The 11,861-nt window shown below is 39.1% G+C and overlaps 1 protein-coding gene across 2 annotated transcripts in view; it reads left to right on the top strand.

Annotated features, from left to right (window-relative positions):
- Positions 1–247: 247 nt before the first annotated feature.
- The window catches only part of BVES (blood vessel epicardial substance), a 29,233-nt gene continuing 17,619 nt past the window's right edge, over positions 248–11,861 (top strand). Inside the window, exons 1-5 of one of the 2 annotated variants that reach the window (XM_004673733.2) lie at positions 248–406; positions 4,109–4,345; positions 7,646–7,770; positions 10,396–10,583; positions 11,311–11,419. In XM_004673733.2, coding sequence (XP_004673790.1) covers positions 4,120–4,345; positions 7,646–7,770; positions 10,396–10,583; positions 11,311–11,419 — 648 coding nt within the window. In that variant the 5' untranslated portion in view covers positions 248–406; positions 4,109–4,119. Of the gene's footprint in view, positions 407–963; positions 1,031–4,108; positions 4,346–7,645; positions 7,771–10,395; positions 10,584–11,310; positions 11,420–11,861 lie in introns of those variants that run through there. The other variant, XM_012724180.1, reaches the window with a different exon arrangement.

The raw sequence follows: 11,861 nt of genomic DNA, 5'->3' as shown, positions 1-11,861 counted from the left end.
CGCCGGCCCCCCACTCATGCCACGAAAGGACAGAATCTAGACGTAGAGAGGGAACAAGCGGCGGAAACAAACGGTGTGGTAAACTAACGGGTGCGGCCAAGGCGGTGGAACCCGAGGAGCCGCGCGGGAGGTCTTGGCCGAGGCGCGGGGCTCCGCCCTCGGGGGGCGCCGGGGCGGCGGGCGCGTGCGCGTTGCGGCCCCAGCCCCGGCCGCCGGCGCCGCGATGCCTATTTTAGTCAAAGCCGCGGCAAGCTCGGGGACACCGCACCCGCCTAGGAGCATCTGGACTTCGGCCAACCGAGGTTTTCGAGTCGAGTACCCGTCGAGCCCGTGTGTCCAGCGCCCCGCCGCTGCAGCCCCAAACTTTGGCCATCGCCGCCCAGGCTCGGTGCCAGGAACAAGTCAGGTAAAGGCTTGGGGCGGGGGGGCGAGGGGGGTGAGGGGGGAGGGAGGTGCAGCTGCCGCCGGCTCCCCCCAGCGCGCCCGGTTATTTGTAGCTTCGAGCTCCCGGGGCTAAATCGGGAAGCGAAAGTTGGATGCCAGCTCCGCAGGAAGCAACTTTGCTCGCGCCGGAGGCGGCTGCCTTCGCTTGGCGCTGGAGCCGCGTGGAACCCAGCCTTCTGCCTCTCGTCGCTGGCCGCACCCGCGCGGGATTCCCTGTGCCTGGAAGCGGGGTCTGCCCAGGTCCCGGCGCGGCGACCGCAGACCCTCAGGTGTCTGCTGCCGCGACTCTGCTCGGGCAGCGCCGGCGCACCCTGGTGTTCGTGCCGGAACGGGTGCCTTTCCCGCGCTCTGCCTGGGCTAAACCTTCGTAAGCTCCATCACGCCTCTCCCTGCTCCCGGGGCTCCCGACCCCGGAATCTATTTAGCCTGCTCCTCGCCCCCTGCAGGGCCTCCGGGTCCGCGCGAAGCCGGGTATCGCCCACCGATGCCGGGCGCTGGGCTTCCTAGATGGAGTATCTGCACAGCCCTCCCGCCGGAGAGCTCGGGGTCGGGAACAGTTGACACAGACTCTCTTTTAAGGAGCCAGGTGAGCGGGGCCCCTGGGGAGAGCAGGTGACTGTTCTCTCCCACGCGCGCACTTGTTTCCGAAGATTTGGGAAATGAGCAAGTTGTGGGTCAGTCGAGTCGCAGAAACTACCAGCCTTTGAAGCAAGAGTAAGTGTGAATGGCTTAACTGTTGTTTTTTTTCCCTTCCAAAGATGTGCAGAAATTCTGTTAGAATAACCGGATGAATGGAGCACGACCTTTGCCCTTGGCTGTTATCTTTTTCGTTTTTGTACTTTCAGAAGATTAATGTTAGTTTCACCATTTAGCCCTTCGTTCTCTAAACATCCACTGACAAACCAGTATGCAAACGGGATTATACTAAAGCAGGGTAATTTAAGGAAATAAACTCTGGACTCTTGATTTAGTAAAAAATAATCTGAATGCCCACCGCTTCACCAGTCTAACAGCCATCCTCATTAAACCCTTTCATTCCTAAGTAAGGATAGTTTAGTATGAGCAAAGGACTCTAAAACCGGAAAGAAGCAATCTCTATTGACATTAAGTAAGACATTTTAAAATAGGCACACAGATAAATCTAAAGACAAATAATTATATGTACTACATATAATAGGAATTATTAATACATTTTAGTATCGTTCTCCTTCCTGTAAAACTTATATTAATTCTGATTTCATTTTTATATAATTCTATAATTATGTATTTATTGTATAATATAATACATATATAGACATATAATTTTAATAGGGAGTGGTACATCAAAATATGTTGCAAGACGATCCCACCTTTTAAAAAAAAATCCATGTTGGCCCTCCCTGGTGGCGCAGCGGGTTGAAGCACAGCAGAAAGGCTAAAGCCGCTTTCGCATGAGTTCGATTCCCGCCTGCCCCGGAGGTGACCACATGGCGTGGCAGACCTCTCCTGACCCGCCCGCTGCTCCCCTCAGCAGTGTACTTCGTCTATCTGCCTGTTCTGTTCCCCGCTCTGTCTCTGGTGAAGCCTCTCGCCGCCCCTGAGCCTCTGGCCTGTACCCCAGTTCTGTATGCACAAATAAATGAAACTTTAAAAAAAAAAGAAAATCCATGTTACCATTCCCTGATTCTTGGGTCAGTAGGTCATAGTTTGCTGTCATTTTCTCTTGAAAGTGAACTTAGTACTTTTAGTGCCACTTGAAGAACTCTTAAAAGCTTGAAATTGAATGACAGTGGATTAGTTGGCAATACAGGCATAAAATTCTGTGGATGAGGGTGAACTTTAGTAAATTGTGTACTAGAGCCACAGACTATTAAAACCTGAAGAGGCTTCAGAGCCCATCTAGCTCAGCTGCTTCTATCCCCAGAAAGCAGAAAGAAGTTGCAGAAGTGACTCCCTGGTTTATATGGCTCCTGGAGTCTTGGGGTACAGAAACTGACTCATCCTGAGGAAGGAGATAGTGTCTTATCATTTCTGCTGAGGTTTGGAGAGACTGAAAAGTGATTGCTGAGAGCAACAGAGGTATGACTTACACCTCTGTCTCTGGCATTCTCTACAGAGCTAGGCCTTGGATATACAGAGATGAATATGACATTGGCTCTGACTCACAGAGAACATTGGGGCATTAGAACAAGTATGACAGTTGAAGTCAGAGTACATTCTAGAGTGCCTTAGAATTGTTAGTTATATAGCATTGTAATGCTAAGACATAAACTGACATTGATGCTAGCTTAATGAGAAAAGGAGGACATTTAATATTCTTTCTCCTAGAAATTATGAGATTAATTTTGGCTTGGTCTTTAAAAGCAAACTTTATAGACTTAGCATTATTAAAATAACTTTGCCTTCCCCATCCAAATAGGTTTATTTTTTTGTGCATTGATTCATACATTTGGAGAGGGGTTGAATTTATATGATTGCTTTCCAATCTAAGGCAACTATTTCTCTTATACATTTATGAGCTAATTCAGAGTCATTTGAAAAGAATATTCACCTTCTGGATTATTTCATTCCAAGTTTATAAGCATGTGTGTGCATGTATTGTTTTTTCTTTTCATCATGTTAAAAGATGTGGAATTCTTTTCCTTTTCTTTATTATTAATATTTTTAAAATGTCCAACTTGTACCAATTATTGTAACACCTAACACCTTTACTATGTTGAAAATAGTGAGTGCAAAAGTACATGCAACTGCATGACCTTATTTGGATAGAAATACATATCTCTAAATTAAATATAAAGGCATTTTGGGGTCTCCCTTTTGGATTTTCTTGGAAAAAGGATAATCCACTTATTCTGCATAGCTTTTGTCAAGGACCAGCTGTATAATTTATAGTAGATTTTTTTTTTTTTCCAGTCCCACAGACAGAGCAAGTAATACAGTCAGGAAATAGTGCCACTTTGTGTTAAGGTTTATGTAAGCATCTGTAAAATGTCTTTATTTGCTGTGGGTTTTAACATTAAATTATTGAATATGTATTTAAGGCCCCTTCTACATATAAGTAAACTGGAAGTTTACTACTTTTTCATTTGTGGAATGCTACCAACTGGAAGCTTTATGGGGAAAAAGTAGAGATTCAATTAGAAAATGAAAGAAGGTATAAATGTTACATCTGTGAATGTAGAAATAATTATAGAAATATATATCATGTAATAATGTATTAAATCACATAATGATTTAATAACATGTAAAAATAGAGTCTTCCAAATACCCCAAGCCTTCAAGTAGTAAATATGAGAGTCTTACATTTTTGCAAATATTTTAAAAATTCACTTTTGTGTGTGTTTGGATTCATTGTCACTAGTGGGTTTATGATAGAAAGTTCTATTAAATAATGTTGTATGTAATTCTGTGTTTGTGTGTGTGTGTGTGTGTGTATAGCCCTATATTAAGTATTTTATATATTTCATTACATTGCATCATAAAGACAAATGAGGCGTACCATTTAGCAGATAAGAGGGTTTATACATTTATATATTATACATTATACAGCTGGGATTTGAACCTGAGTCTCTTTAATCCATATGTACCAGATAAGTCTATTTACCAGCATTTAGTTCACAGAAATAATTTTGGTATAATGATAAGATACATCTGTCTTTTTTCGTTTGTTTGTTTGTTTTTACAGGAATTTGAAAGATGAATTATACCGAGTCCAGCCCACTGGTAGAATCAGCAGCAGCAGGTTTTACACCTCAGTTGTTAAGTATCACACCTGTGCCTTCCAACGAGACCACTTGTGAAAACTGGAGAGAAGTCCATCATCTAGTTTTTCATGTAGCAAATATTTTTTTTGCAATTGGGTTGGTAATTCCAACTACTCTTCACCTTCATATGATCCTTCTTAGGGGCTTGTTATCTATAGGTAAGTTGCCTAGCTGAAGTTTTATGTAACTTTCTGTGACTAACAACAGTTATACTTTGTATTGGGACTAAAGAGTCTTTTTGGTCAGATCTATAGCATACCAAAAAATTTGTTGTTGTTAGCAAATTAGCAGTATCTTAAGAACATCTTAAGAACATTGGCCTCCACATGTTTTAATATATTTCTTTCTTATTTTAGAGAAAAAGATGATGGTTTTCATTTCAGCTTAGATTTTACAGATACTACAAAATCCACTCGTGTTTAAGATTATGGGGCTGTGGAGCTGGCCCAAATCCTGGTTGCAAGAATTACTAACTATGTAAAGGGGGCCACGATTTAACCTGTCTACACCTCAGTTTCCCCATGTGTAAAATAAGGGTAAAAATACTTCGACTTCCTAGGATTATTGTAAGAATAGTTTAAGTGCATGTGTCTTATACTTAGTTTGTTGTCTGGCACATACACTTTGTAGACTTAATTATTACTGCTTGAAAAGGCATTCATTTCCCATGGCTAGTGAACAGTGGAAACAAAAGCAAGTGCCCAACATGATGGTCCATTTAAAACTTTGTTTTGGGGCCCTCCCCTGGTGGCGCATCGGTTAGGATGCAGCACTGCAAGCTGGCTGCAGCCGCTTCAGTGCGAGTTCAATCCTGGCTCCAGAAGTGACCCACATGGCGCAGCAGACCTCTCCTGACCCGCCCGCTGCTCTCCTCAGCAGCGTACCTCATCGATCTGCCTGTTCTGCTCCCCACTCTGTCTCTGGTGAATCCTCTCACTCCCTGCACTTCTGGCTTGTACCCCAGCTCTGTATAAATAACTAAATAAATCTTTAAAAACAAACAAACTCTTTGTTTTGGCTCCAGCAACACTGATAAGCAGGTTAAATTGCTTCATATCAAGATGCCAAAACATTAGAATTTATTAGTTTGTCCAGTGAGTCTTGACACATTACTCTATGTGTAACTGATTCCTTGAAGATCTATGTACTTGGCATTTTTGAGCACCTGTGATGTGTCACACAAAGTTAGAGAAGGCAGCATTCATCCTTCAGAAAGATACCCTTTGTCTCTCCAAAGAGTGTCTTTTCTTTGGCAAAGAAACAGATGAGCCATCACTGTAGTACCAGATGCTGGGGTGCAGATGTACACCCAGAAGCAGGGAGGAATGGAGAGAGTAGGCTCAGCATGAAGGCAGAGCAAGATTCCCCGGAGCTACTGGCATTGGAGGTGACTTTTGGAAGATGAATGAATGCGAGTGTGTGGTATCCCAAGGCATAAAGGGGAGGAAATTCCAGCTTGTCAAGAGAGACTGAGGAGCAACTCATCCTGCATGTAGTATTGGAACATGTTTGAAAATGGCAGGAAATGGTCAAGGTAACTGCAACAAGGTAGCTGTGGGACGTCCAGGGCTGTGAGCTCCTGGTAAATTAGGAATTTTAGCATGAGGAGTAAAATGTTGAATGAAAAAGCAAACCATGTAGAAAAGCAAAAGCCAGTTAGGAATTTTTTAAATATTTTTACTTATGCACACAAGAACTGGCGTACACGTCAGAGGTGCAGGGGTAAGAGGATTCACCAGCGACAGAGTGGGGAACAGAACAGGTACATCTTCTGAAATCCACTGCAGAGGGGAGCAGCAGAAGAGACCAGAGAGGTCTGCTGCACTATGTGGGTCAACTCCAGGGATCAAACTCATGCCTCAGTTGCTGGAGATAGCTTGATAGCATAAAACTTGATCATCTGCACCACCTAGGAGGCTCCACTAATGAATTTAAAATAGAGTTTTGAGGAGGAACAGACCAAGGAGATCATCTAGTCCAACACTATTTAGTAAAGAAACCGATGCTTGGAGAAGTTAAATGTCTTGTCCAAAGATTAAGTAAGAGAACGTAGCTGAACTAGGGCTATCATTCAAGTGGTCCAGCTTCCTAGTGGACCTTTATGTTCAATGTCCTTTAAGTACTTAAATTTTAAGTTTCTTCATAAAACAAAACATAAGTAAATTTATTCTGTATTTGCTGCATAATGTTATTTAATGTGTTTTTCATTTGGGGCTGAATGAACATTTAAGATTTTCATTTCGGGCTGTTAATTCAGGTGCTCTAACTCATTCTGAAGAACTAAAGTTTCGAATGAATAACTTGTTTTTAAAGTTGGAGGTTAGCTTTTATGTGCATGCTATTGATATATTTGTTTCATGCTTATCATTTTATTTTAAATATATATTGACTCTCACACCATAAAATTGATTGAAAGAAACTGGGGAGATTTTATCTAAAGTAAAAATCTATAAGAAAAGACAGGAAGATTCCCATAGATGAACAGATAATCAAGTGAAAATTCAAATTTTGTTAAAATATACAGGTTGACCAAAAATCATGGAAACACAAAGTGAATTATAACACACAATTTCTCACTATCAAATTAATAGTTTGAACTTTTATCATATTGGCAACTTGCTACTGGCATTCCCACCTGATAGGATTATAAATTTGTACAAATCTTTTAGAAGACAGTTCTTTAATATGATCAAAAGCTACAAAACACATTTGTTTGATTTATTGTTGGGTAATTGACCCTAGCAGTCCCCTAAATAAGTCAGTTTTTATGTAGAAAGATATTTTTTGACTATTTATCAAAATTGTACTGAAAAAATCTTATGTCCACCAGTGGGAGATATTAAATATAGTTTATTCAGCTAGTCATTGAAAACTATGTGCACAAGAGTTTTAATGAAATGGGGAAGTCATTGAAATAAGTGGAAGCAAAGAGTAGGTTTTTAACATATATACAGTAGTTTTGCCATTAGGTAAAAATATAAAGATTCTATGTATAATATATGAAGGCATCATTATTGGTTATATTTAAGTTATAGTTAAGTTTAAGTTAAGTTATATTTAAGTTATAGTTTCCAGCAATATAGGAGAGTTCCTTTTTGCCACATCCTCTCCAACACTTGTTAGATTTTTTTTAATATGTGCCTTTTTTTTTTACTGGTGTAAGGTGGTTTTGATTTGCATTTCCCTGATTACAAGGAGTGTTGAACACTTTTCATGTCTGTTGGCCATTTGCATTTCATCTTTGGAGAAGTGTCTGTGTGTTCTGCTCATTTTAAAAAATTTTCTATGTTTTGCAGACTTTGCAACAAAGCATGTCTTTTCTTTTTTTCTTAATCAGACAGAACCCAAAATGAGACTTAGCTTGATGTCTGACAGAGGTACTTCTAAAACATGTTTGGTTTATTCTTGTGCATAGTGCTATTCCAGGCATCTAACGTATTCACTTTATTATTCAACAGGATGTGTTCTTTATATCATCTGGGCCACTCTCTACCGATGTGCCTTGGATATCATGATCTGGAACTCTGTGTTCTTGGGTGTCAACATTTTGCATCTTTCATATCTTGTGTACAAGAAAAGACCGGTAATTACTAAAAATTAAATTAAAAGGAGGCAGTTTTAAAGATAAAACATTTTAGAGTATTTTGTTCAGATTAGAGGATAAGCAGCTAATATCTTTAATCTCTTCAATATCATTCCTGTCAAAATTAGACTTTTGCTAATGTATCCCTGAAGGTGGAACATTTGAATACCTTGGAATTTGTCCACATATGAGTTTTTAAAACTATTAGAACAATTTAGACATGAGAGAACATGACAGTATTTCTTTTTTAGTCATATAGCTTCATTTTTTTCTTTTGTGATTTGATCTTCAAATGTTATGTGGAAATGTCTTTGCCTAGTTATGGTAATAAACTGCTCATAGGCAATGTCTATGAACATACTAATAGCTGACAAATAGTTCATGTAATGACTCTATATTCTTAGTACATATACTTCATTTAGCGTAAATCATCAATCACTTAAGGGCATAACCATTTTTGGTGTTACCAGCACACCAATATTTAGCTTTTTCTCTTCAACTCCGATTTATCTTGTTTTTCTTTGGTCATACCAAGAATAAAAAGATGTAAATAGAGTAGGAAAACAGTATGATGCCTGGAAATTATACATATTTACCACCTGTCCAAGCATGCAGCAATACTTGGTGAAGTAGAAGATATAATGCTTGCCCAAATCTTATGTTCAAGGCCAGACATGTCTTTCTAAAAGAAAACTAGATAATTCATAGGAAATTAGAACTAATCATGTAGATGAACTATATAACAGGCATTCCACTAGATTGTAACCTTCCCAAATATTGTAATGCAGTCTGTTTTGCTTTGTGTGTTAATCAGTTTCCTCTAGGTCATATTGTATAACAAGCAACATGAAAATCTCAATGATATATATATATATATATATATATAAAACAATAAGTTCGTTCCCTACCCACCTTATATGTGAACTCTTGGCACCCATATGTCAGCTGTGATCCTATTTCATGTGTCCATTTCAGGGTCTTTGCTGAAGCAACAGGTTCTGTTTAGATGTACATTCTTATAACAGGAAGAAATGCATGAGAACAAAAGAGAAACACAGTGTCTCTGCTTAAATGGAGCTATGCCACTTTTCACATTTCATTGGCCAAAGCAGTTGACCCAGCCAAGCCTGGTAACATGGGAGCAGGGTGGGAGCAGGGAATGTATATCCTTTTACAGGAGGTGAGAGCAGCAAAGAGTTGGGAATGGTAGTACCTACCATACTTACAATTGTTTCCCCCTTAATGCTAACGTAATATGTGTCCAAAAAACACGATATGTATCCAAAAAAAAAATTTGATAAGTGGATGCTTTCAAAGAGAAGCATCCACAGGGCTCATGAAGGAATTGGTACTTACAGATTTGTAGGCTGAGTGGATCGTGAATGAGTCAATAGATTTTTTAGTTTTTCTGTTCTTGTGACACATTGACTGTGCGTGCTAGAAGTGGGACATACTTGTGAATAAATTATTGTAAACACTCATTACTTGAGCTCCGAAGTGGAGGAGGTAGATGATAGTCATGATGAAGATTGCACTCTGTAGATCAGAGTTTGGAACTCTATATTCTGAGCATAAGGTTCAGAAGTTGTTGATGTGATGGTAGTAACAAGTGAATATACTACTTAGTATCTGCTTTTGTTTCTTCTTGGACTATAAATCTAATTTTCCACATAGATAATGGTTCTTCATTAGAATGAAACTGTGACCAGAGCACGGAAGATCCTCCAGCAAGGTCTGAGAGCTCTTAAGATTTTGTCTTGTAAACTTTGTAGTGTGTTTGCCATAGACTTAACTGGGATAGATGATTGTTGAGCCCCAAGTTCATGCATGTGCTGTACACTTTTCCAGCCACACGATCATTGTGGTGTCCAGGCACTAAAACTGGGCTCAAAGATGGAACATCACCTGTGCCTTGCATAGTTTGACAGTAGAGGTGATGAAGTCATTTTTCATTTCTCTTTACCCAGTAGCCAGCCTAAATAGACAATGGGTTCTCCATTTAAAAAGTTTATTTTAGCTTGGGGTAAAACTGCTATTTGATATCCTTTTACACTTTCACTTAGCTTGAGATTAAACAAATGAGTAGCAGTGATAGTGATTGTGGATATTTTCCTATATTGGCATATTAAACAATAGTTACATGGAGTTCAAATGCTTCACATTTGTATTTCTATAAGTTTCATGGTTGTAATCTCACATGAAGTCCTATTTTGCATTTTTTCCTTTCTATAATATTTTAAAAGGTAGTGTAAATTTTTTTTCCTGTGAAACACAAGTGCTGTAAAAATGAAAAGGTTTTGTGTTCTTTCTAAAAATGCTAAGATTGAGCAGGTGACTGCCGAGAGAAAGCAGGACACTGATAGTGGCTTTATGGCACACGGGAAGAGGTGATCAATAGTGCAGATCTTTCCCAGATGCTCCCAGCTTCAGTTTGACTGCAAAGGTGCCCTTTAGCTTCTAAATTCGTGTCACTATTTGCACTCTGTAAGATTCCATTGACCAGAATCTGGAGGGGGATGGTCTGTCCTGCAGATGTGTATGTTCTCAGAAGTGCTTTTAGAACACAAAAGTCAGCATTTCGGCATTGTTGCATTAGTGTAGCATCTAGTCATTGCTGCATTTCAGGTAAAGATCGAAAAGGAGCTCAGTGGCATCTACCGGCGATTGTTTGAACCACTGCGTGTGCCTCCAGATTTGTTCAGAAGATTAACGGGCCAGTTTTGCATGATCCAAACCTTGAAAAAGGGCCAGACTTACGCTATAGAGGATAAAACCTCAGTTGACGACCGCCTGAGTATTCTCCTGAAGGGAAAGTAAGTGCTCTATGGAAACTGAAATTCCCCATTTGAATCTTCTCCTGGCCTCTGGGTAGGAAATGAAGGGCAGGAAATGTTGCTGATAATGGAGGAAGCAGTCACAGAAATTGTTGTTGGCAAAATTTCATTGTATAATGGCACTTTAGAATGCTCTACTGCCACATGGTAAGGTTATCTAGAGTTTACTACTCAGAATCTTGTTGGTATCATGGTTTTCCCCTGTGAATATTGGTCATCTTGTTTTCTCTTTTACTGAAAGTTAATGAGTCAAAAATCAAAATAGATATATATATTAGGCATTATAATTCAAGAAACTTAACACTGTTTCAGAGCTGGTTTGTTTTCCTAATATCACACACACACGAAATTTAAAGGACAGTCTTCTAGGGTGGGGGGCCACTGCTTAATATATTGTGCATAAATATTATTAACTATATTATGCATAATTATTATATGGCATATTTATGAATACCATCTCTATAATCACATTATCTAGAAGAGAAATTATAACTCTTGGAAGGCACATGTTGGATTCAATATGGAACCTGGGTTTTGTTGTGTTTTTCAAAATTTAGTTTGAAATAAATATTTCAAAATAATTATGTGAGTCATGTTTGTACTTCAATACAAAATATAGGCCTATAAGATTGTGAAGAGTCTTAAGGATTGTCTTGTACTCCGCAAAATATTATGTGTTTATATTAACATTTATTTCTGTTATCAGAATGAAGGTCTCCTATCGAGGACATTTTCTGCATAACATTTACCCCTGTGCCTTTATAGATTCTCCTGAATTTAGATCAACTCAGATGCACAAAGGTGAAAAATTCCAGGTATGGTTTGGCAAGATTTTTAAGAAGATTGAAATGAGTTTATATCCTGCTTAAAATCCCGAGGATATTGGTTGAAAATGGACATGATTTGTTGAATAAAGGGGAGATGTCGAAATACAGCACATATGTAGTATGACCTTATTTTTGTAAAATTTAAACAAAATAGTGCATACATGTACATCAAGAGGTCTAGAAAGATAAATCCTAATTGGCTATGATGTTTACACTGTTATTTCTGCATTGTGAGCTTGCTTTTTAATGTCCTTTTTTTCTTACTTGAATTTTTATAATATTCCCACAGAAAACGTCTGATACTTTTATCATGAGAAAAAAGGGAAAACATCAGTTGTGGAATCTTTTCCTAAAACATGTAATGGTTGTTTTTACTGAAGAAAAGAGACTTTCTTTTAGCAAATTTGTATAATAATCCTTTTGAGAAAAA

The sequence above is a fragment of the Condylura cristata genome, unplaced genomic scaffold (assembly GCF_000260355.1).
Source record: "Condylura cristata isolate star-nosed mole 26May11 unplaced genomic scaffold, ConCri1.0 scaffold00001, whole genome shotgun sequence".
NCBI classification, from domain to species: Eukaryota; Metazoa; Chordata; class Mammalia; order Eulipotyphla; family Talpidae; genus Condylura; species Condylura cristata.
The sequence above is the reverse complement of the archived record's forward strand: the minus strand, read 5'-3'. Positions and strand labels throughout refer to the sequence as shown.